This window comes from Thermobia domestica, chromosome 16 (genome assembly GCF_964235325.1).
Source record: "Thermobia domestica chromosome 16, izTheDome1.hap1.1, whole genome shotgun sequence".
Lineage (NCBI taxonomy): Eukaryota > Metazoa > Arthropoda > Insecta > Zygentoma > Lepismatidae > Thermobia > Thermobia domestica.
Window position 1 is genome coordinate 65,321,491 of NC_137469.1, and position 25,856 is coordinate 65,347,346.

At 35.0% G+C, this 25,856-nt stretch overlaps 1 protein-coding gene across 1 annotated transcript in view; it reads right to left on the reverse strand.

Moving 5' to 3' along the window:
- The window catches only part of LOC145673119 (endoplasmic reticulum metallopeptidase 1-like), a 184,394-nt gene that overhangs the window by 47,480 nt on the left and 111,058 nt on the right, over nucleotides 1–25,856 (reverse strand). The window contains exons 3-7 of the mRNA XM_081742503.1: nucleotides 25,032–25,159; nucleotides 19,870–20,001; nucleotides 17,184–17,304; nucleotides 9,329–9,634; nucleotides 3,251–3,480 (exon numbers count right to left, since the gene is read on the reverse strand). Of these exons, the coding sequence (XP_081598629.1) occupies nucleotides 3,251–3,480; nucleotides 9,329–9,634; nucleotides 17,184–17,304; nucleotides 19,870–20,001; nucleotides 25,032–25,159 (917 nt within the window). The remainder of the gene's footprint in view (nucleotides 1–3,250; nucleotides 3,481–9,328; nucleotides 9,635–17,183; nucleotides 17,305–19,869; nucleotides 20,002–25,031; nucleotides 25,160–25,856) is intronic.

Consider the following 25,856-nt stretch of genomic DNA (forward strand, 5'->3'; position numbering starts at 1 on the left):
GAAGCCAGGATTAAATGCGAGGGGAGCTGATGAGCTGACCAGACATCAGCCCAAAGGTGTAAGTGCCACCAGTCGGCTGGTACGCCCTGGCCCCTTAAAGGCTCTTTTTACATTCAATTGTATTAAAAAATAACCACGAAATAATCAGAACATATATTCCTCTAATATAATACATAAAATGACATCTTTAACAGAATGCAGAAAAATCACTGAACAGGTTGCAAAAGCCGATGTTTTTCTTTCTTCACGATTATATGAGGTACCATATTTGAAGACATATAAGTCACACCCCATTTTCTGTACTCAATTAAAAAAAAAATACTGAATATTATATTAATATCACGTGGTATTTTAGCAAGGAATATGTAATATGTGTAGAGTTACAAAAAATGCTTGATTAAATGTAGAATGTCTATATATGGTTCAAACTGAAATTCTGATATTGATTTCCCTGAATTTCCATGGCTAAATAAATAAATTTTCTGAGACCCAAAACTACTATAATTCATTACTAGGTTTAGAAAAAATATACAGTATATATATATGTATTCATCGGCCTCCAAAATTTCCATAGCCGTCCAGTTCTCATTTTTATTTTTTAACTACAGTGTAAGCTTCTTTCTTACTGTAAATACTTATGAGTCAAACTTTCTGTATTTGGAATACAATAAAAACATTAATACCAAACAATAATTATACATTAACGAATATCTTGGCACTATCAATATACTCAATCTAAAGACGTAAACATATATATATCATAATTTGGCCTATCTCTGATTGCCTACAACGAACAAACGTAGTCTTCTGCAGCATATACATTTTTTTATTTAGTTAACATCGTTTGAACGATAGAAATTCTCTGAATATTTTCCTGAAATCTGATAATATTTTCCCTGATTCTATTGCGAAATAGAGGAATTTTTCTGACTCTCGGCAAATTTTAAAACATTTCTCTGACTCACTTTAATTCAATAACTTACCATGACCCTTCCCTGACTTTTACGGTCAATGTGAGCGGTGTAATAGCGCATGCTCATCATACAAGAATACATACTGAAACGATAAATAGAAAGTTTGTATCCAAACTACTTTTACTGAGTCACTGAACTGTACGTTATTTGAATGCTGTTGTAAGGAAGATAACAAACCACATAAAATAATCGGGAAAATTTATTGAAATTGAAATAATAAAAATCTATACGCATATAAGGCGTACCCGATTTTTTTGACTTTCAAAGTATTAAAAAACAGTTTTATACTCCAGAAAATACAACAGTTAGCGAATGTTATAAGCTTTATATTGACATGACTAAACATAACATTCCCACTTTTCTCCCTGTAACTTCGTAATCAAGGATGATGATTTTTAGCTGAAATATTGCAAGACATTACATTTACTCATACATGTATGATATAGTGAAGACTGACTTGAAAATATACTTACAACGTTTGGGAGGTGATTTCTGACAGCAAGATAAAATAAAAAGTATAGACCAACCTGGATGCACAAATGCTTCCTTTCGGAGCTATAGGCTGCCGAAAGCATAAAAAAGTGGAGAAGGAGTGGAAGTCTGATGAAGACAAAGTTATTGTGTTGAAACTGTTACGTGATACTGTTTTTTACACGTGATACTGTATTATCACGTAGCCTTGCTCAGGGTGTTATTGTGTATTACTATAAAAAAAATAACTTTAAAGGTTCATAGCTTCAATACTATGGGACCTACCGTAGTCGGGTCAAGACTTCACTTAGGAACTAATATGTGCACTATTCAAAAATACATGTTTCAGAATCCTGCGCTACTCACGCAACAACTCTTATAGAGGGAGTTTGGCTACGGGCATATAATTTGAAGTACTCACCAACTACCTGTATAAAAATGGTTGTGGAAGTACCACAAGATTCTGAATCATGGATATTTGGATAGGGCACATGCTAGTTCCTAAGTAAAGTCTTGACCAGACTACGAGAAGTCTCATTGTATTGGGGACTATGGACCTTTAAATTTCTGAAATGACGGATTTCTGTACCCAGGTTGGTCTATACTTTTTTACCTTATCTTGGTGTCAGGGATCACCTCCAAAACGTGTCGGTGTTATTTTGAAGTACCCTATCGACTGATATATTTGGACAGTATTTTAGGTAGACAAAAGTTAAAATTAAAGAGGTAATGACACTTTTAGGCTGTATCTCATTAACCAAATTATAAACAGTCGGCTTGCCAGTGTCATAATGAGAGCTTAATGAGAGTATATGTCAGTATCTATTTCACCCCCATAAGTGATATCGTTCTATACAGCTGTTTATTTTCCTAATGATTGTGTATTACAGGGTGTGCCAAAAGTGACCAAAGTGCAAGTTGGAAAAAATTGAGGCTCGTAGTGTGATGAAGTTCCTGCATTTGAAGGGTAATAATGCCAGAGAAAATTATGACGAGATGAAGACTGTGTATGGCGATGACTGTCAATCTTCTGACACCATTGTAAAGTGGAAAAGGAAATTCCAAACTGGTCATATTGTCCCTCACAGACGGCCGAAGACCTGACGGACGATGCGGCTACTGTGAAGAAAGTGGAGTGTTTGATCCTCGAAGACAGATGTGTAACCATTCAAACGATCATGAATAAGACTGGTCTCACTTATGGTAGCATATGGAAGATTATTCGTGATGAACTTCACATGTCTTATGGTATCTGCGCACTGGGTTCCTCGCTTGCTGACATCTTTCCAGAAGCAAGCACGGTGTGACCTTTCCTAACAGATGTTGACGCTGGAGTCTGGTAATCATGGATGCAACGTGGATATATCAGTATGATCCGGAGACCAAAATGAATTTGTCTGGCATTATTACCCTTCAAATGCAGGAACTTTATTACATGCGAGCCTCAATCTTATCCATCGTGCACTTTGATCACGTTTAGCACACCCCGTAAAAAAATAATCATTAGGAGCTAATTTCCTTAATATCATGCACATAAGAACCAAATATAACACTAACAAAATTTCATCTTCATACCTTACTAACATCCTGGTGATAATTAAAACTTTACGATACCTCCTCGTAGAATATGATAAATGAAGGATGAATAACTGAGTACCGAGTTCAATAGTGACAATGTGTTACTTGTCAAGAAACAGACTTAGCAGTGCAGTGGTTAGTGCATGAGCATGGTAAGCATGCAAGACCCGCGTCAGATTTTCAGCTCAGTCGCTAATTTTCGACTCTTTGAATTTAACTATACTTACACTTCTTTGTTTTTTGGAAGCCAAAAGGAACAGCACCATGTGAGTTAAAATTGATGGGCATCCGTACAAGAAAAATATCCAATATGGCCTCGAAAACCAGCTCATAGTTCTTCCAGTGATTGTAAGAAAACCTGACATCAATAATGCCACTACTAAAGTTGAAATCCACGTCACCAATACCAAAACACACGTACATATCAGTTGGGTAAAATATATCTTTTTCTCTAAACCTGTAACAAATTAACGGGAAATTTTAAACTATATATGTAAAATAATTTTCATATAATAATTATGTTGTGTTATGAGCTATGATTATAAACAATGCTAATGCATAATACGGCTATGAGTGAAGCCTTAGGTTATTGCTTTTTTTTTTTTTTTTTTTTTTTTTTTTTAATAGTAACTGTCATATATTGTGTGTATTTATATTCAGCTCTCCCGTAAACTAGAACATAAACTAGCTACATAAGGAAAAGAGGAGGAAATTATAATAATTTGGACGACTCGCACTATCCTGTAACGGAAGAAAAAAAGTATGAGTACCATAAGGACAGCCACAGTAAAGGAAATGGGCGAAATATATTGGATAAGTCAAAAATCACGCAAACACACGGCAATAGAGCTTTATGTATGTTTCTTAATTTATAATTACATTTTTAACGACTAAAAATGCTTATTTCCACCAGAAATGTAGTAGAAGAAGAGGATTCTCTGGCTAATTCTTCAACTGAGACATGAATATTTCGCCCCAATATAGATTTGATTTGACTTTAATTCAAAAGTACAGATACTGTTGTTGATTAAAACTACGTATGTTTACTCACCAAACTGTCAGAGTAATCGCAAGTAAAAATGTGCTAAGGAAAATGTAACTAAGAGAAGGAAGGAACAATAAGACGTACGGATGATGTAAAAAACATATTTTATCTGAATATAAACTTTGAATTATTATTTTTGAAATCTTTTAAGACGTGCACACGTCAAGTTCATTATTATTATTATTTATTTATTTATTTTGTTAATATAAGGTTACCGGATTTCCCGTTTCCCGGGAACAATTCCCAGATTTACAAGTCTACTCCGGATAAAAGTTGTATGCTTTGCATCGTAATTAAAGTAGAAAAGCATCTCTGGATTCACTGAAAAATCTGGTAATCTTATATTAATATTATCTCATCCTCATCGCTGTATATTATTATTCCCTTTTATGTTTTGTTTATTTTTTATTAATACCACTTTTACTCTCGACGATACAATTTGGTTAGCGAAAATACTTGAGTGTACAAAAATAATATGTCTCTTCGACATTTCCAGGGACGGATTAAAGTTTCTGGCGCCCCTAGGCACTCTGACATAAGGCGCCCCCTCCCCAACATATACCTACGCACTTCTCATAAAACACCAGCACAACTCATGTTTAAAATATACATACCAGTACACAAAAAAACTGTTCATCACATTACATGAAACAAACATTTACGACAGCTTTGAATCTTACAGTAGTTACAGGCTACATCTCTACGTGTCATAATGTGGAGGGTAACACTATTTTTTATTTTTAAACATCAACAGTTACTGGAAATAGTATGACATTTGTTACAGAGTAAAATTCTTCTTTCTGGCTTTAGCATCTGCAAATAAACTAACGACAAGTTCAAAATCTATCTTTCTTAACAGTTCGCTTTCAATACACATTACAATTAACTGAAAGTTTTTTGTTGTGAATTCTGGACCGTATATGATTCTTAACGCGTTTTAACACAGAAAAAGATCTTTCCTCTGAACAGCTTTTAAGTTGGAACAGATACAAACAGTCGTAGGCAAATATCTACATTGGGAAAATGGTTTCGATCTTCTTTGTCCGAATGTACTTAAACATTTCAGATGAAGTTTTGATGGCTATACAACACGCTTTCAAGTGAGCTTTGAAATAAATACATTCATTCGAAAAACTGTCATTTAAGTCATCTTTGTAATGGAGCACCAATGCATTTGCTTTTACTCGGATGGTTTCACAATCCACACTATCCAGTTTTGCGAGAAAATAATTTTTTTTATTTATCATGTTGTATGCCTTTTTCCTTCTGCACAATTCATAGATGAGGGAATCCACAATTGCGTTACATGTCTTCATACATGTCTTCTTCGTTCTTTTCCTGTATACACGTGTTTTTCCTCTTTTGTTTCATCGGGAGCAGTTTTCCTACTTTTCTTCCGTACCTTGACATGCAGATATTCCTGACACCCACTTATGCTCTTTGCTTCCTCTTCGTATGAATCGAACTCCGTACGAACAATTTGCAAATATACTTCCAATCCTGCAATTACTTCTGTTGCTTCACTCACATCAATATCTGTTGCCTTAGTTTTTTTATTGGCTGCATCAAATCGTTCCATGATCTTTGCCAAGATAGTACACATCAATGTACCCTACAGTGTTTTATATCAAGTCCAAAATTTAGTATTTCTGTCACACGAGTTGTGTTAACCTCTCAAATTTGTGTCCTGAGTGCTCAATAAATCTAATAAACCTTTCTGCGCTTTACCATTTGGAAGAACATAGCGAATCACGAAAGTGAGCTCATCTATATGTGCAATATCAGATGTAGAATCAACAATGATGGAGTAATACTTGGCTTCTTTAAATTCTTTCACAGTTTCTTCAGTTAATTTGTCTCCCAAAAGTTGGATGAATTCACCGAATATGGTCGAGCTCAAATAGGAAGGAATTCCTCTCTCAGCATTACCAAATCGGTTATTTAATCGGCTAAGAAAGGGTGGAATTCTGTTATGACTTCTAAAACCCTCCCATGTAATTTCCATTATGTGATGATCCGAATGTCTCCGAAATGGCAGATCTCTGGTACTTGAAACAAACATTGCAGTGCACTGCTCCATCTACAACCCTTTAAAAAGATCCAAGTCGACAGTGCCCTCTGTTTAGATTTTTAATCTGCTAGAGAACAGAAAGGAAGCAAATACGATGTGCGTACATTGGTGGGCGCTTAAGTAAATGAAATCGGTGTCTTATTGCCACCGAAACTACACAGCGCTTTTAAAAAATAAAGTGCAAGTGCATTAGATTAGTACTTTATTTTAAAATTATAAAATAAGCCTATCAAGTGATTTTTGTAAACAAAGACCGATTTCTCGATAACGGATTTTTAAATATATTTTTCTTGGGCGCCCCTTCAGCGCTGGCCCCCTAGGCACATGCCTACTGTGCCTGTGCGTTAATTCGCCACTGGACATTTCCCATTTAAGGAATGCGCGATGTATTGTAAGTTAGGTGATTCTTAGTATTTCATATACAACGGAATTTGAGTGTAGAATCAGATAAATGCTAAAATATTTTCCCCAATTTAGTATACAGACACCAATAAACAAGGATGGAAATTTTTAAATAGTTTATGAGACGATTTGAAAGTTTTTGTCGGCGTTATCTAAAGAGCACACCATCTTTGTTATACCTGTTTTTAAACTCACCTTACAAGACATCTGCTTTTAAAAATTTTTACAATTTCTCAACCCAAAAAGTCATCCCACGGAACAGTAGTTGTATGTATGTAGTAAACACTTTTGTTATGTACTGAAAACACTCTGAATCACCACACATTTGTCCAAACCAGCTAATCATCTACGATACATATATATACAGACTGTCCCATAATTCGTGTGTAAACTTTAATTTTATAGTACTCAGAACTCGTAAAAGCTAGAACTGTGAAATTTGCAGGCAATTTAGAGGAAGGTCAGAAGATTTGTTTGATAGCGAAACGAGATCGCGAGTGTTATTGTTTGCGGAGTTACAGGGTCAAAGGTCAAAATGCAATTTTTTCCTTATGGGATTTCAATGTTAAATAATAGTCTCACATGCCATTTTTTTTTTTTTTTTAATATCCATCTCCGGTAGCAAAAATTGGTATATCGACATAAATTTTGATCCGAAACAATGTGATAACGAGAAACGTGGACAATCGTGATCCGGTGACCTCTAGCAAGTCATCTGTGACCCTTGAAGAAAAAGCTCCCTTTTCAACAGCTTATTGTACACAACTAATTCAGTTGAAGACAATGTTAAAAAAAACATATGCACAAAGGATCTACCGATCATCCTTTTTAGCAAAACGAAGAGGTCAGCAATATAATCAGAGGTCAAAGGTCACGTAGTTAAAATGTTATATTTGATGTGTTAACAAATAAGAAACTGTGACATTGGAAATAATGCTTAGAAGTGCCATAGAACACATGCATAAAGATACTTCCAACGAGTGTGTATGGGCATAGGGAAAAGGTCATCATAAGAGGTCAAAGGTCACGCAGTTAAAATTTCATGTTTGATGCGTTAGTAACTATGAAACTGCGACGTTTAAAAATAATTTGAGCTACCATGGAACAACACATGCATAAAGGTCCTTCGAATTGGTATGTATGGGCATAGCAAGAAGGTCAACAATGTCATAAAAGGTCAAAGGTCACGTAGTTAAAATATCACTTTTGATGTGTTTGAAAATATGGAACGGCGACGTTTGAAAAATGATTTGACGTGCCATAGAATACATACAGAAAGGTCCTTCCAACAGATGTGTATGGGCACAGGAAAAAGATCAAGAATGTCCTTAAAGGTCAAAGGTCACGCAGTTAAAATTTCATGTTTGATGTATTTGCAAGTATGAAACTGTGATGCTGGAAATAACGATTTGAGCTGCCATAGAAAATATGCATAAAGGTCTTTCCAATTGGTGTGTGTTGTCCTTTTTGCTATGCCCATAATGTCGTCAAAGGTCACACAGTTAAAATGTCATGTTTGATGTGTTAACAAGTATGAAACTCTCGCTCTTGATACTCGCTTTCCAGGAAGGTGGATAGGCAGGGCTGGCCCAATATCTTGGCCACCACGAAGCCCAGACTAAACCCCACTGGACTTCTTCTTTTGGGGGAACATCAAAATATTGTGTACAGTGAAAAGATCAGAGACATCAATCATTCACGGGAAAGAATCGTCGCGGCGGTTGGGACAGTTACACCTTAAATGTTGGTGAATACGTGGCGAGAAGTGGAATATCGTCTCGACGTATGCAGGGCCACAAATGGATACCACGTTGAAGTCTACCAACATTAAACAAAACTTGAAGGAATTCTCTTTCATGATATGTACTCATTGATGTAAGTTTTCATTCATTTTCTAATTAAATTTATACTTAAAACTAGGGAGTTCTTTTTCAAACACCCTGTATATTACGTTTCAACCCTAAGCAAGATCCATCATCCAGTATTACAAGCAGTGAAGGCTCTTGAGGGAAGTCACATCAGTAAAAAATTTAAATTATATTGCTACAAGCTAAGGAAAGAAAGCTTCAAACAGCTGTAAAAAAGTTGTATACACAAAGTAGTACATTAGGTACTTTTTTTCCGTATCTTGAAGTGATTAAATTTTTACCGATGTGACTTCGTTTAACAGCTGCCACTGACTGAAATAAATAATAATAGGTAGATAAATAAAATTATGGAGTTACATGTTGTATCTTGTTCGAGTGAGGGAAAATATTTTTAAAATGTGACAGTGTGCTTTATCAGGTGAACCACATCATATTAACGCTCAATTTCATTAATTCTGATTAAGATTAATTTGTCGTGGTTCACGTAGTACGTCTTATCACCTTGCAGATTCTTAAAATTGTTTTCATAAATGCCCAAGATGTGGTATTTTTACCATAAGTTTACATACCTAGCTATCATTGTTTCTTATAGTACTTGAATGGCAGATTTGAACTTGAAACATAGTACATCGAACTGGATGTTCTTGAGCCTAAAGAGTTCTATTAGCAAACGACCTGAACACCTTGTTTTAAACAAATTCTGGCAATCCATCTCATTTTTTAAAAAAGTCTATATTATTATCCATAAGCAGAAGCACGTCAAACAAACATGAATTTGATTTAGCCTTTTCACTCCAAGACAAAATACTAAGTTATTGTACTGACTCTTTTAATGTGACCAAAACAGACCGGGATTGTACTTCCATTATACTAACAAAGGTCTTTCTAAATATACTCAACAAAATCGTTTAAATCTTACCCATTTTATCGGATGTTTTCATGCCTTTGAATACACAGAAGAATGACGACAATAACACACACACATTTAGGATCTGACCAAAAACTTCAGGTAACGTAAGCATGAAAATTCCAAGAAAGTCAAAGAAGATCAAGTTGCCATGCTTGTACTTTTCCACATTAGCTAATTGGTGAGATGATGAAATTTTCTCAACAACAGCCAACATATTGTCTCCAGTCCGCTGTAAAGAGGCCAATGGGATTTGATCTATGCTATCATATTTTGTATGATATACATAACCATTTGTAGCCCATGCAAAATCAAGACCTACGGAAAAAGTGTGCATTATTAGCCAAAATATAATCAAGAATACAATTTATTAAACCAAGACCCCCCCCCCAAAAAAAAGTAATTTCAACGTTTTTGTGATTTATTTTACTATGTTTCGCAGTTTGATACACTAAATCACTGGAATACAATGTCAATGAGAAACTGGATATCAAAATGCATGCATTTATGATTATAAGTTATTACCAAAGTAAAAACAGTGACAAAAATTAGCACAACATTGTCTGTCCATGATAGAGCAGTTTTATTTTCTGATCTTACACACTGTTAAAAGTCAACGAGACAAACCCTCGAAAATCCGAAGTTATCCATTAGGACCGTTTAGGTTCTCAACAATACAGATCAATACACTGTAAGAGTAAACTGGTGTAGAGTTGATAACAAAATGACCACATACTTTTAACATTTTATTGCACTTAGAAAAAAAAAAAAGAAAAGAAAAAAGTCATCAAAGAGTTCTACTTATTCTGAGATCAAAAGCCAAGATTTCATTTTTGGAATCTAGATCATTAGGAAAAGATGGGACTCTTACAGGACCTCATTTTCTATCCTTCAGTCATTTCCTAGCTGTCTCAAACTACAGTAATAGATTCATGAATGACATATCCAATTATTTTATACTATTGACCTACTAGTAGAAATATTCTTTGTGTTATTCTCTCTTAATTTTTGTTGGAATAATAGAAGAAAAATAGTGTTCGATCTAGAACATTTAACAAATGGAAAATCAACCTCGGCATGCATGACATTTATCTACAATGTAAATTAGGAAACGTCGATGTGTAAAAAATCTGACTTTTAATGTATCTCTAGTTTCCAGTAGTTTTACTTCTGAACTGAGAAGGTTCACACCTTTGTTTCTCGACGCCATAACGAATCAATCATTTATAATAAAGTTCCATACAGCCACATTTAAAGCCAGCTACAAGATTAGACAAACTTGGAATGGTAATGTTAATACTTTTTTCTTAATACACATAATTGTCATATTATTTTCTCTGTTAACTTTTTAACATCATACTTGTTTATAATATACAGTAGACCTAAATTTACAGGAGTCTTGGAGGGCTTCAGCCATGGGCCTCCACTAAGAATGAGAAATAGATTGGAAAAGATTATTACATGATTGTTATTTCTTTTTAAATTATTGACGTGATTTGAAAATTCAGACAAACTCTTGAGGTAGTCTTATTTTATTTAGATTATGGTCATTTTCTTAACGTGATGAGTGTTAAGTAGAGGTACCTTGGTCAGACGCTTGCCTCTGTACCCTATGGTGAAGAGTTAATTCTAAATGCTGTGGATATTCACATGTCGTTGTTGTCTAGCATTGAATTGACGAATGATCTCCTGCATAGCGGTCAGTCTATCCGCTCTTATCATCCAAGCCAGCTTATGGCGACTCCTCTCATCAACGCGTCGTATACCATGACAGTTGACCTTGAAAGCGGTGGTTTTGCGCGAATCCGTATACTTATAGTATACTCTTAATACGGTGGCCGTTTGAAAGCCGGCCTGCACGACTTCAGAGATGTAGTGGTCCACATGTTTGATCCTGATAATCTAGCCGCAATCAAATGCACTGAGGTTTTGTATCCTGTAGTCAAATGTTACTCGTACTGACTGTACGTGGTCTGACGTCCTCGCTATTACATATCACGCCCTCCTATTATATTCGCCGGGTTAAGCACAGCTCCATTTCCTCAGAACGGCAGGTATCTCTAATTAAATTGTTCATGAGTGTATTCTATTAACCCTTTAATGCTTTATTGATATTCTGACACTGAATTGTGTTATTTTTAGTCAACAGTAGCTACGCAACCTTACTAACTCTGGGCCTCCAAATACATAAATGCTGGCCTGATATACAGGATTATTTAATTTTATTATTTTATCTCATATATTATAATACATTTTATTATTATCTATAGTTCAAGAGCTTGGTTGTACTTCTATTTCATTACTTAAGTAGAATAATGTTTTCCCTTATCTGCTATAACTAATATCAAAACTTCTAAACTATTATACAATTTTAAGTGTATTCAGCAGTTTACTACACAAAAAGTAAAATGTAAAATCCTGATGATATCACTACCGGCTCATCCGTAATGCACAGGGTGGCTCAGTGGTAGAGCGCTCAACTCTGGTGTGTGAGCTCCCTGGTTCCATCTTAGTTCGACCCAAGTGGGGTTTATGATGGATAAACACCGTGTGATTGGGTTTTGTCAGAATTATCAAGTTTCCTTCCATTTTATTCATTCCACCATTTCACTCATCATCATCATCGTCTCCCTTAGCCTCAGTGCATAATCGTGGGTGATCCGATGGATTCTGTTGTGTTTACAGGAACATGGAGGACATGTCAACAGTGTTTCTTCCAGACATGTTTTTTTTGGGGGGGCACTGGCCCCTGGAGCTCTGAGAGTGCCCCCCGGAGGAGAATAAAATAATACGTCTTTTATAAAAATAAATACAACAGTTGTTTCTGAAAGAAACACTGCATAACATTTATTGTACAATTCACAACTGACTGTACCGGTGTGTTGATTTGTTCAAAAGTTATATGTTAATAAAATGATCAAGTAAAATGAAATAGATTTTATTTATATGGACTTGATTTGTATGGATTACCTTGTACATACATGGATCACCCTACAGCCAATGTAACAGCTAAAATGAAACAATCTTTGTGAAGGTTCTAGCTCCCTGACACGATAGGAAGTCAAAGTACTTGGTGAATATTAATTGGGTATAAGTTTAATGAAGCCATAATTATATAATTCTTGTACTGTTATTTCTAATCCAAATTCTACCTTATTTCTCTATTACAACTCTTCAATTCCTGTTTGACAAAGCAGTTTGCCACAATCGTTTTTGAACCCTGAAAAAAGGAGATGATCCCCCTACTCCTGCTCTACTGGCTTAATAGCTCCAAAGAGCTACGTTAGAGTACGTAGAATAAAACACAATGAAACAAGTTACTCATTCATAGTGTGCCTCTGTTTTTAAATTTTCATGATAAACTTTAGGAGCGTCTGTTCCCTTCATTAATCAACCCTAGAAAAATAAAGGTAAGTATCAATGAATTCACATTTCGCAACCATACATATCCTAGAGTCAATTTGAAGTTGCCAGCTATCTTTACTTGTTCTCAAAAGTCTTGGAAAAAGAGGTGTATATATTACTACAAAATTAGAATGGGACATAATATGCTTTTTACAATTTAACATTTAGATATTAAGTTAATGTCAGTGACTGAATTTTTCAATGAAGCTATTAATAATAAAATTCTAATTCATGTGCAAGTTGCCCTGATTGAGACTCAAAGTTGGATTTCTTGTTCTGATATAAAATTACTAAAAAATGTTTCTACTTTACGTAAAATAGTTTTCCGAATAATTTTGACTTTCTAATGCCTATAATGTTTAGGTAAACCTGAAATCACAGACTCTGTATCTTTAGAATCTCTAATTTTTATATTTTCACGTATGGGTCATTCCATGCGAAATCAACCAAGCCCAAAACCTCATAGCGTCAGACTTAGATGAAACTAGGTGTACATGTAGGCTCCTATGAGAGATGATCATGCATCAAATTTTAGTCCTGTACCCCCTGTAGTTTCAGAGTACAGGGTGGTAAAAAATGGATAAATTTGATGTTTTTTGTGGAACCTTGTTAGGTTTAATTGGTCATATCTCCCGTAAATATTGAGCTACAGAAAAAAATAATACACCATTTTGAAGAGGAAAGATAGGCTACAAGATATGTCAGGAACATTTAATTGAAAATCAAATCCGGGAAAATTTTGGATCAGTGATATCTTAGAAACTGCCCATTTGATTTTCTTGAAATTGGGTACTGAGGAGGTAGCCCCCGTATGTTCGGCGTAAGTGTGCCAAATGTCAACTTAGGCCAAGAATGGGCCTGGAGTCTACAATTTTCATGTGACCATGTCGGGAGAGACACCTGAGGTGCCAATGTGTCTGTCATCTTGCCAATTTGTCAGTACTGGTGAAGTAATGCATAACCGACCTAGCAGTAACGTTTTTCTGGTGCAATCTGTAATTCAGTAATCCTGTGAGGATCTTTGGAACATTTTAAGTATCTACATAGTGTTCAAGCATAGCTAGTGAGATCACAGTGGCTATACAGCAAATTTCCGAATGTCAGTAGTTTATAGGCCTGTGATCCAGATGATTCGAGAACCTTCCAGAATGTTCCAGATGTTTCAAGAATCTTCCAGAATATTCACACGTTTAGGTCAATATAATGTACTACGATTGATAATGGAATGTTCCAAAGATCCCCACAAGATTACTGAATTACAGATTGCACCAGAAAAACATTACTGCTAAGTCGGTTACACATTACTTCACCAGCACTAACGAATTGGCAAGATGACACATTGGCACCTCAGGTGTCTCTCCCGACATGGTTACATGAAAATCATTCTTGGCCTAAGTTGACATTTGGCACACTTATGTCGAACATACGGGGTTACCTTAATACCCAATTTCAAGAAAATCATATGGGCAGTTTCTAAGATATCACTGATCCAAAATTTTCCCGGATTTCTCAGAAAATTATATTTGATTTTCAAATAAATGTTCCTGACATATCTTGTAGCCTATCTTTCCTCTTCAAAATGGTGTATTATTTTTCTCTGTAGCTCAATATTTATGAGAGATATGACTAATTAAACCTAACAAGGTTCCACAAAAAACATCAAATTTATCCATTTTTTCCCACCCTGTACTCTGAAACTACAGGGGGTACAGGGCTAAAATTATGATGCATGATCATCTCTCATAGGGGCCTACATGTACACCAAGTTTCATCAAATTCTGAGATGACGAGGTGTTTTTTTTTTTTTTTTTTTTTTTTTTTTTTAATTTGGTTGATTTTACATGAATCGCTCATATAAAACTCATAAAAAAGAATACATAAGGATTACCACGAAGAACTAAAGAAAAAAGGAACTTGATACATATAAATCAGAAAATAAGGTTACAGTTGGGTCTAACAACCACTGAATTTCGTTTCCGTTGGTCGAAATTATCATTTAATTTTGAGTCAGACTGCTAAGAAATATGACTTTCAGGTTAACTATAGTTCACCAATGAATTTTGAAAAACATTTTATGTTTTACGAACAATTTTGCTAATGACTCTGTGCATGCTGGTGCTTACCAGGTTATCTCAATTCGATGGTCTGTGCATTGAGTATTCACTAAACTACTTCATATCAATGAATGTTTCTGAGTCATTTTATACCGGACCTAAAATTCCAACTTTGAATGTAGATAAACTTACATGAGGATTCGGATGATGTTATTAATATCTTCGTTTAAAAATTTCAAACTCATTGACATTTATTTTACCCAGTATCTATGTAACACTTTTGGCGAGAAACGTCACACAGGAATAATGGTTATATTTGGTTGGAAATTGGCAATATTCATTCTATGTAATCTCAAGTATGGTTGGTTTATAACATTTGAAGTTTTCCGTTAATATTAAATTGTAAATAGTGTGTTTGAGGTCATTATAAATTTGTAGTAATACGAGGGTCACTACGAAAGTTTTGAGATATGCATTGTTGTGACACAGTATTTGAATTCCAACAATTGCGTTCGGTAGTGGTATCCAAAGCGAAGAAGCGAAGCAAGTTTCAACTCGCCTCGCTTATCGGCGTGGCCGTATCGCCTTCACTTGTTCGTTGATGTGAGCAATATTCGGCTGTCTAGAATGGAGCTCGAAAGGAAACATTTTCGGACAATGATCCTTTACGATTTCAAAAGTAGTTTGAACGAGACACAAAGCCTTGACCGTTTGCAGGGAGCATTTGGGGACCTTGCTCCTTCCCGTGCTACAATTTTTCGGTGGTTTGGTGAATTCAGAAGAGGACGGACATCGCTTAAAGATAAGGAGAGAGCTGGACGTCCAGCAACAGTTGTGTCAGATGAAAACATTACCGCTGTGGAACAAATGATTCGAGAAAATCTTTGAACAACTTTCAAGGACATTGAATCTACAGTGAACATTGGATCGCCAGCAGTAACAAAAATTCTTCATGATCATCTTCGGCTCAGGAAGGTTTCATCTCGTTGGGTGCCTCACACTTTGATTGAACAGCAGAAGCGCATGCGTGTGGAATGGTGTGAAGAAATGCTTGCAAGATTTAATGGAGGCAATTCTCGACGCGTCTCTGACATTGTTACTGGTGATGAGACTTGGATCTATCAATTTGACCCTGAAAATAAACGCCAGTCTACAATCTGGATCTTTCCAGACGAAAATCCACGCACGAAAGTGAAGCGACCGCGAAGTGTGGGGAAGAAGATGGTCACAACTTTCTTCTCCAAATCTGGCCATGTTGCAACTGTTCCACTTGAAGAACAAAGGACTGTTACTGCTCAGTGGTACACACCTGTTTGACTAACAAAAGTGTTCCACACGCTTCGGGAACGGCGTCCAAGAACTGGATTGCGTGAGATCCTGCTTCGTCATGACAATGCGTCCGCACACACGGCCAACATCACAATTCAGTTTTCAGAATCTACGGAGGTCAAACTTGACTCATCCGCCGTAAAGCCCTGACCTGGCCCCGTGTGGTATTTTTCTATTACCCAGGATCAAAGATCGCATGCGTGGGGAAAGATTTTGCAGCCCTGAAGAAGCTGTGGTGGCTTCGAGAATGAACTTTCAACACTTGAAGAAGAAGACTGGCAACACTACTTCCAGAAGTGGTTTTCGAGGATGTAAAAGTGTGTACAGTGTAATAGTGAATACTTTGAGAAAATGTAAGTGTTAAATTGATTTTAAGTATGTAAGTTATTTCACATCTCAAAACTTTCGTAATGACCCTTGTATATACCAGTTTTTCGGATTTTTTGAGAATAAGGAGCCGGCAAGTTCAAATTGAATAGAATTTTTTTGTCAGAAGAAATGTATGATTGTTAAATGTGAATTAATTGATACAATCATTTTTTTTCCCCGAAGGTTGATTGATGACGGGAATAATGGCTCTTCAAATACATCAAGACAATTAATAATGAAGGCAAACCACAGCCGAGAAACTTGCTCCATTTGAACTAAATATGTCAGAAGTACTTCTTATTACACTGTACAGTTGTTACTGTGTACTATTTTTCATGTGGAAACAAAAGTCCTGAGAATAAATTTCTCTATTCATGCGTTTGATCTCTTGGCCTTAATCTGACTCCAATTTCGATATTTGTTTATAGTAAAAATGTCAGAATAGTTTAGATATTATCTTAGCATTAAGTCAAACTTTCAAATCAGCCAAAAAATAAAAGCAACTCATTACTTTAAAAAAATGTAAGATAACAATTGCATATTAATTCATAGTTGAAAACTGAGCTTCTGATATTCTCTATTATTAAAAATGGGCACATAACATTAAATATCTTGAAAATTTGAAATTATTTTGATAGTACTTTTCCCACTTACACAAATACTTTTAAAAAAGAGAAAGAAAATAGTATACACAAATTCAAATTTCTTACCTGATATGTTGCCAAAATCTCGAAATATTCTAAAATCAGTATCACCAGGAATGATTCCACTTTGAAAGATTTCTTGAGCCAAGGAGGAGGCGTATGGATGAGGCACTGATTCTGCATATAACTGAAAAATAAAAGCAAGGAAATAAATACTAAGTGCACCTGCGTATAACGGCAACTATCCTTAACATGACTATTTTACTGCTTATTCACTGAACTTCTTCATAGCGTAGATTGATCTACATTAAACCAAAACCTGTATACACACCGAGAACAAAAGATAGTACCATGCAATTTCGTTAAGGACAGATGAATAAACCAAATAGGTCCATTTCTGACTAAAAACAAGTTTGAACATCCATCAAATGAACAAAGACATTACGGAATTTCCGGTGCATTTACAGAAAACATCGTAATTTGTAAAAAAAAATTAAACCATTTTAACAAATGTTTATGGAAATACTGTTTTTCTCTCTTTCTTTTGTTAGTTTTTTTTTTTTTTTTTTTTTTTTTTTTTTTTTTTTTTTTTCATCATTTAAACTGTAACCCAACTAACCAATTTTAAGAACTGAAATTAAATGAAATATTGGTTTAACACCTCACGGTTATGACTTTTAGGCTAAAAGAGACGGATGATAATGAAAATGAGTGGTTGTAAAATAATTTTTTTGTGCTCTCCCACCGGAATCAAACCCGGGACCACATTCACAAAAGGTGCACGAGCTAGCCGTAAGACCAGCGGGAAGGGCTACCAATTTTAAAGTATTGAGTACATTGTATACCAGTACAAAGCAACCTACAGCCTTTTAAATTTACAACTGTTGATAAAACAAAGATAAATGCTATCCTGTATTACGGTCATTATCATTTACAAACTAGTAATAACAGAGTCAATACTTCTGACATTCTAGAAGTAATGTCCTATAAATTTCATCTTTAATAGTACTAAAATAATCTGTGTGTGTATGTCTTTCTGTCGTCAGCTTTTCGCATAGAAAAGAGTGACTAGGACCACGAAATTTGGTACAAGAGAGATCTCCATCAGATCTAATCCTGTATGAAGTCTTTTTCTCGATTTTCGGAATAGAGGAGAAATTACAAGGGGTGCAGGGTATGAGGAGGTGACGGTGTGAAAAATAGCATGTCCAAAATGACCGACATTAGTGTCAAATTCATAGTTTTTGGAATCGCTGAGGTGTATAGTAACACTCCCAATGCAGTTCAAGTCCAATTTTAGCCACCATCGTCATGGGGTGCTGCGGAGACGTGAAAAATAACATGTCCAAGATGACTCGGCCCAGTGTGGACCGAAGGGTTGTCGAGTTTGTGAAAATCTCGGGTTATCGGAATGGAGTTTTAAAAAAATAAGTACGAGTGCTTCCTCAGAAAACACAGTAATATACTTGTATGTATTGGTTGCTTGAGAATGCAACAGAGAATAAATTGCCCTCAAACAAAAGAAAAGTATGACTTTATGAAGGCATAGAGCCTTTACTATACATGAAAATGAAAATTAATGAATACAGACTGTACAGTAATTTACCTGACAAGACAGACCTCACAAGAATATTTGGCAATGACCTTAAACGAGCGTTTTTTTTTTTTTTTTTTTTCCTGCCAGGTGTGGCCGAGTTATCCGGAATGGCGGGTTATCCAGTGCCGAGTTTTCGAGACTCGAATGTATCAAATTTATAGTTTTCGGGATCGCTAAACTCATTGGTGACAGGCTCGATGACATTTGAGCCCAAGTTTGGGCAAAATGGAACATGGCAGCTTGTCAGAGAACTGACAGGGGAAACACCAAGGTCGGTATTTATTTATTTTACTCATACTGAGGACAACGCCACAGGCGTTGCTATTCGTGATTTATACAGGGTGCGGCACGTAAAACCGGCCCGTAAAGTGAACACATAAAATGAAATGTAATGCATTGAATATGATTAACTACAACACATAAATGAAATGTAATGTATTGAACCTGTTGACTCAATCTCCTGGTTGACTTTCGAGGACTTCTTGTCATTATCTCCTCCACCTGCATCTTTAATTCAGGTGTGCAGACAGATGGTCGTCTGTTCCTGGGAGCATTTTGAACCGATCCTGTACGCCGCCACTTTTCAATCAATTCCTGAATGGTGCTTTTTGCTGGCACAGAACGTCCTGGAAATTTCTCCCGAAACAAATTCTTTGTTTTCACAAAAGATCCAGTGAGAATGAACCCTTCAACAATGGCAACACGCTTGGGTATCGAATACGGCATTATCACACACTGACACTCACCCGGCTTAACACAACGAGGCCTTTTTCTCAACTGGTTTCGACAAGTTTCACTGGCTGCGGCTGCACGTGACTGCTGCAGGTCACGTAAGTCGACCCGACCTCGACACGCCATCTCTTGGTAGGAAGGTAGATTATTTAAGTGTTGCCAAAAACAAATATACCAGAATATTACGACGGGCCGGTTTTACGTGCCGCACCCTGTATATTTCACTGATATTCACAGGGGCAACGCCTTGGGCGTTGCTCTTCCTTCTTTATTTTACTCACTTTCTTATCGTTAAATATGGTATTTCGCATAAACCTTATCCTCCCCGTGAGAAAAATGAGTATTTCAGATAATGATAAAGCTAAATAAATTTTAAGATAATTGATGTAAGCTTCTTATTTACATCAAGATAATCCAACTTACTTGAACAATCCATGGGTGATTCGGCCCAGCCTGGAACAATATTTCTCTACCACCTGCACCGCAAGCTTCTAAGTTAATGAAAGTCCTCACTTCTTTCGCCCAAGGGTGTTGGGTAATAAAGCCATGAGAAGCCTATAATACATTAATTAGTTTTAGTGAGTTTTAAATTTCTGATTTCTGACTCTTATTCAAATACGCATATATTACTCTTTAAGGCTACCACATATATAAACTGTTTTCAAAGTTATTTATTTATTTCATTTTTAGTATAAGGTGTGAATAGTGATACCTATGTATATGAAGACGAGTGACCGATATAACATTGCTTTCATTCTTATTTCTTCCGATTTAGTTTAAAGTACGGACACTGGTATGTATATGAAGATGCACTAGCATGAAAGAGTACTATTCCATAAGAAAATTAAATAATGAAAAACAAAGTTATTTATGAACTCAGTTCCAAGCAAACACTTACGGAATGCTAAGATTATGTTACACTTACTTAATAATTTGAACAAAGCACCAAGTGTATTTCGTTTCAGATTCATAAAAAGTAGTAGAAAATGACCGATATTTTTTCCCTTTCGTTGTTCAGTTTGTTTACATAGATATTTTATCTGACTTATGCGAAGAATGGGTATTTCAGCTAGTAAAACATAAAATGCTAATTACACAATATCCGCGTATTTAACCTTCTTTTTACCTAGTGGGATGCAAACACACACCAGTGCTAATTATTTTGTTGTTACTGTTGTAAAAATATTTCTACAAGAATGAGATTCAAAGTCTTTAATTATTTATTTGAATGGAATATTATTACGGGGAAGGCAATTGTACTAAATGAATTGTCTTCTAAATGTTTACAAATTAGGGGGTACAAAAACACCCCACTTGGTAAATTATGTTACTTTTTAAATATGCGTTGTCTTCCTCAATGACCACTTCGTGGTAGATCATTTTAGCTTGCTTTTCATAGTTAATTTTTCCTATTGTACAATTGTCACCCACAAATATGGAAGTGCAATGATAAGTGATGCTATAACGCTTGTCCCTTTCTTCCCTGTCTTGTGCTCTATTTAGTAGGTAAATGAGTCGTGGGTATTACACGAATGTTACTTCTCCAGAAAAATCAAGGAAGTGCATTTTTACTATGCCTAAAACAGCGACTAAAGGCCTTATTACATACAAAGGTTCTAGTGTTTACAGTGCCACATAGATATGATTTGGCCAGGTGGTCATGTGTGAATAAAGAAGTGGGACGTGTAAACAAAGAAGTATATAAACTAGCAAAACACTTCAAAAACGTTTGTGTTGTGGACATAGGTATGCTAGATAGGAAATTACACACTTCTCACGGACTACACCTAAATAGGTTTGGCAAGAAATATGTTTGTGCTGAAATAATAAAGTTTGTGTGTGAGATGGGGTGTAGTAAAGATAACATTGCAATACCGTTGTATTGGGATAGATTGGTACATACCAAGGAAACTAAGGTAGGAGACGACAATTTTTTATCGTTGAACTCAGGAATAACCTTGGAAACATAAAACCCGGTACAGATATCAATACAGTGAAACACTGTAAAGTAAATCAGCTTAAAGTATTTCATCACAATGTGCAGGGTCTTGGCAATAAGCTGGACTTTATGGATGTGTTAGTTGAGACAGTGTTGTCAACTGCACATATTATTTGCATCACGGAGCATTGGTTAAGCTGTACTGATATTAAATCTGTAAAATTAAAAGGTTTTGATTTGGTAAGTCATTATTCAAGAGTTAACTTGATTCATGGAGGAGTTTGTATATTCGTTCATAATAAGTTAAATGCTGATGAAGTTGATGTATCGATGTTCAATCTGGAACTTCACTTTGAAGTAGTTGCAATAAGTCTTGCTCATAAAGTGTGTATATGTAGTATTTATAGATCTAATTCGGGCAACTTACGGGTATTTTTTAGAAATCTTGAACTTCTTATTGACCATCTGTGCAAAAAATACAGTATTATCATTTTGTGTGGTGACATAAATATAAATTGGATGGTTAACACTAAAGTTAAAACTGATTTACAAAACCTATTAACTTCATTTAATCTCAAAGCTATTGTTAATACGCCTACCAGATTTGGAAAATCAGCACTTGATCAAGTAATAGTAAGCAGAGAGTGTCATAACCACAAACTTGAAATATTCAACCCAGGTTATTCAGATCATGATGCGCAATTAGTTAGCTTATCGCTTCCATCATCTAACTTACCAGTGTTGCAAAATACTACCAGAATTGAAAAAAGGTTATTTTCACCGAGTAACATTAGTTACTTTTGTTATTTGTTGGCTCTTGAGACATGGGATGGAATCTATTCAGCTTCCACTATGGACGAAAAATTTAACTCCTTCTTAGATGTATACTTGCACTGTTTTAATGTAGCTTTTCCTCTCATGCCAATTAGTAAATGTAATAAAATTAAGAAGAGTTGGATTACAACTGGTATTCGTAATTCCAAACGAAATTTAATTAAGTATGCTAAACTGCTTAATGATACAAATGTTTCTGATGTATTCAGAAATTACGTTAAAAAATATAAGATAACATATAAGAAAGTTATTAAGACAGCAAAGCGAATGCATAATTCGAAAATGATTAATAACTCCAGAAATAAAATTAAAACTATGTGGAATATTATTCACCAGTCGGTAGGACTACATGCAAAGAAGGGTAATATTGCTAATTTGAATCACGTCATTTTTGACAATAAAAGAATTACAAACCCTGCTGAAATTGCAAATAAATTTAATAATTATTTTATAACTTCTCCTCAGGTAGCTCTTGGTGCTCTATCCCACCAAGCTGGTACAAGTGGTTCTTCAAATATGCCTTCTTATCCAAAATGTATTTTTGTTACCCCGGTAACTATTGATGAAATATTAGCAATTATAGGAAAGATGAGAAATAGCAGTTCTGCAGGTCTTGATGAAGTACCGTCCACTATTATAAAACAATCTGCTTCGATAATTGCTCCTCACCTGACTCATGTAATAAATTTTCCCCTTCAATCAGGCATTTTCCCACAACGGTTAAAAGTGGCTAAAGTGATTCCCTTGTTCAAAAAAGGCAATCGTTACGATATTAAGAATTATCGCCCTATCTCAGTTTTATCTGTCTTTTCAAAAATTTTTGAGACGGTAATGTCAAATAGGATAAGGAATTACTTACGTTCCAATAATCTAATATCATTATCTCAACATGGGTTTTTAACTGGCAAATCAACTGATTCTGCGATTTTCGATTTTCTTAGTACTGTTATGCATGCAATAAATAATAAAAAATGGGCAATTGGACTCTTTGTTGATCTTACTAAAGCATTTGACACTGTAAATCATGATCTCTTACTCAAAAAATTAAGCTTTTATGGTATAAGAGGAACTGCCAATAAATGGATCGAGTCTTACTTGAAGGATAGGTATCAGATAGTTCAAATTACGAACGAAAATAATGGCGAAATGCGTAAGTTTAGTAGTTATAAAGGTACAATACTAACTGGTGTTCCTCAAGGATCAGTGCTTGGTCCATTGCTCTTTCTTATTTACATCAATGATTTGACATATGAAATGTTGCCTAATAAATGTGTTTTATTTGCTGATGACACCAATGTTATTATTACAGGTAACTCACGACATGATATTGAATATAATCTAAACACTGCGTTTTCACGATTAAGTAACTGGTTAAGTAACAATAAGTTAGTTCTAAACAATGATAAAACTTCCTTGCTAAATTTTTATTATCCTCTTCAAAATAAATTTATTCCTCACGTAATGGTAAATAACAAAAAAGTCGACTTTTCTATTTCAACTAAATTTCTTGGTGTCACCATAAGTTCGAAACTAACTTGGAATGAGCATATTTCTCAACTCAACAAAAAATTAAGTAGTATTTGTTTCGGCCTCCGTAGACTAAGAGGTAATGTCACAACAGAGGCCTTAGTTTCGGTGTACTATGCAAAATTCCATTCTTTAATAACTTACGGTATTATTTCTTGGGGTTATTCTACTGAATGTATTAGCACGTTTCGCTTACAAAAGAAAGCACTAAGGGTTGTGTTTGGATTGTCACCAAAATCTTCTTGCAAGCCCATCTTTCGAGGACAAAAAATATTACCATTACCTTGTGCGTATCTATATAAAGTTATCTTGTTTACCGTAAGTAACAAACACTTATTTATTGAAAACAGTAACGTCCATAAATACAATACTCGATTCGTTAATAATTTGCATGTTATCCCCCAAAATTTCTCGTTTTTTCAAAAAAGTGTATATATTAACTGTACAAAAATTTTCAATAAGTTACCTGACTTTCTAAAACTAAACAAATCATATTCTATGTTTAAATCGGATCTTCACGAGTTCTTAGTAGATAAATGTTACTACTCGGTAAATGAGTTTTTTGAAGATAATGTATAAATGTTTTTTTTTTTTCCTTTGTAAATTATATTATGATTGTATAAGCTTATAAAAGTCATAGTTATGTATGTATTATTTTATCTAAGTTTTTTTCTATACCATATATGTAATTATTTTGTAATTTTGACAACTGTATGCGTGCTCGAGAATACTCTCATTTGTATGCAAAACAGGCAAATAAATAAATAAAATAAATTAGTAAATAAATAAATAAATAAATGACTTTTTAGTATTTCGGATGCATATCGAAGGTCCGTGTTACTCTAAAGATATGTAAGGTGATATTTCGTAACATTGTTATCTTGTTCGGCTAGGGCATAACAACGTTTCATAGAACGGGTTTGTCTGAAGACAGGATAAGGCATCTGTTATCTCAAAACTTTGAAGTTTACACAAAATTCAAACTATACTGTGTTTGTAAGAAAATATACGAATATACTACATTATTTTATATGTCGAAACATTAACTATGCAATAAAAGTTCCATTTCAACATTTATGTATTATAATAATTAAATAATTTTAATAAAAACAGATATTTATGTGTTGGGTGCATTTGCACCCCACTCGGTAAATAACGTAAACCATTTAAGTTGGTAAAAAGAAGGTTAACAACAAACAATATAATATTTGTGAAAAGTACCGGTCTTATTCAATTATACGATACGTGCAAATCGAGAAACAAACATGTACTAGTAAAAGCTCACCTGCAATAAATTTTCTTCCGCTCCGTTGAACAGGAAAATGATATTATGAATTAAAGGTGTACCAGACTTTGTTATCACTTTCAACATTTCCAACATCACAGCACAACTTGCTCCATCGTCACTAGCACCTGAAAAATATATTAATCGTAATTACAGCACAAATTACGAAAATAGAAAATTTTCTTCAAAAATATTTACTGAGACTACTTTGGAGTAGAATGTTTGCTGCAATGAATATATTAAGATCAGTTATAAGCGCTGATAACTTACAACCACTCCCGCATAATACTCATTATTGCTGTGCCCCTAACGTACTATATTTATCGTATTTTAATGAATATATTTGAATTATTCACACCACGCTTTTCTTATCGATGCGTAACATTTGAAGTTCTGTAATACAAAATTACTTTATTAAACATCAGATTATTACTATTATAGCGTGTGACTGGAGAGCAGAAGACAGAATCTATATGTAGTGATTTGGAGCATTATGACAATGAGGCGGAGACAAGGTACGTAATTTCTCCCTACATTTCAGAACGCCTTTTCTGAACGCCTGTAAGATGCTGTTCAAAAAGTATCTTACCTTTGTTTGAAAACAGAATTATTTATCTGGAGGTCTGAACCCTAACTTGTTTAACGTTTGCGTGCTTGTTTTGGTACAGTACATACTTCTCTTAGCGTTCTCTACATCGTTGGAAGCACTTCTGCCATGTCTTCTTTTAGAAATGGAATACAGTTAGTGGTCGCCTTCACGTAATGTTTTCCCGTGACTCAAATTGGGTTCAACTGTATTTTAGCTTACCAACAGCTAAAACTCTG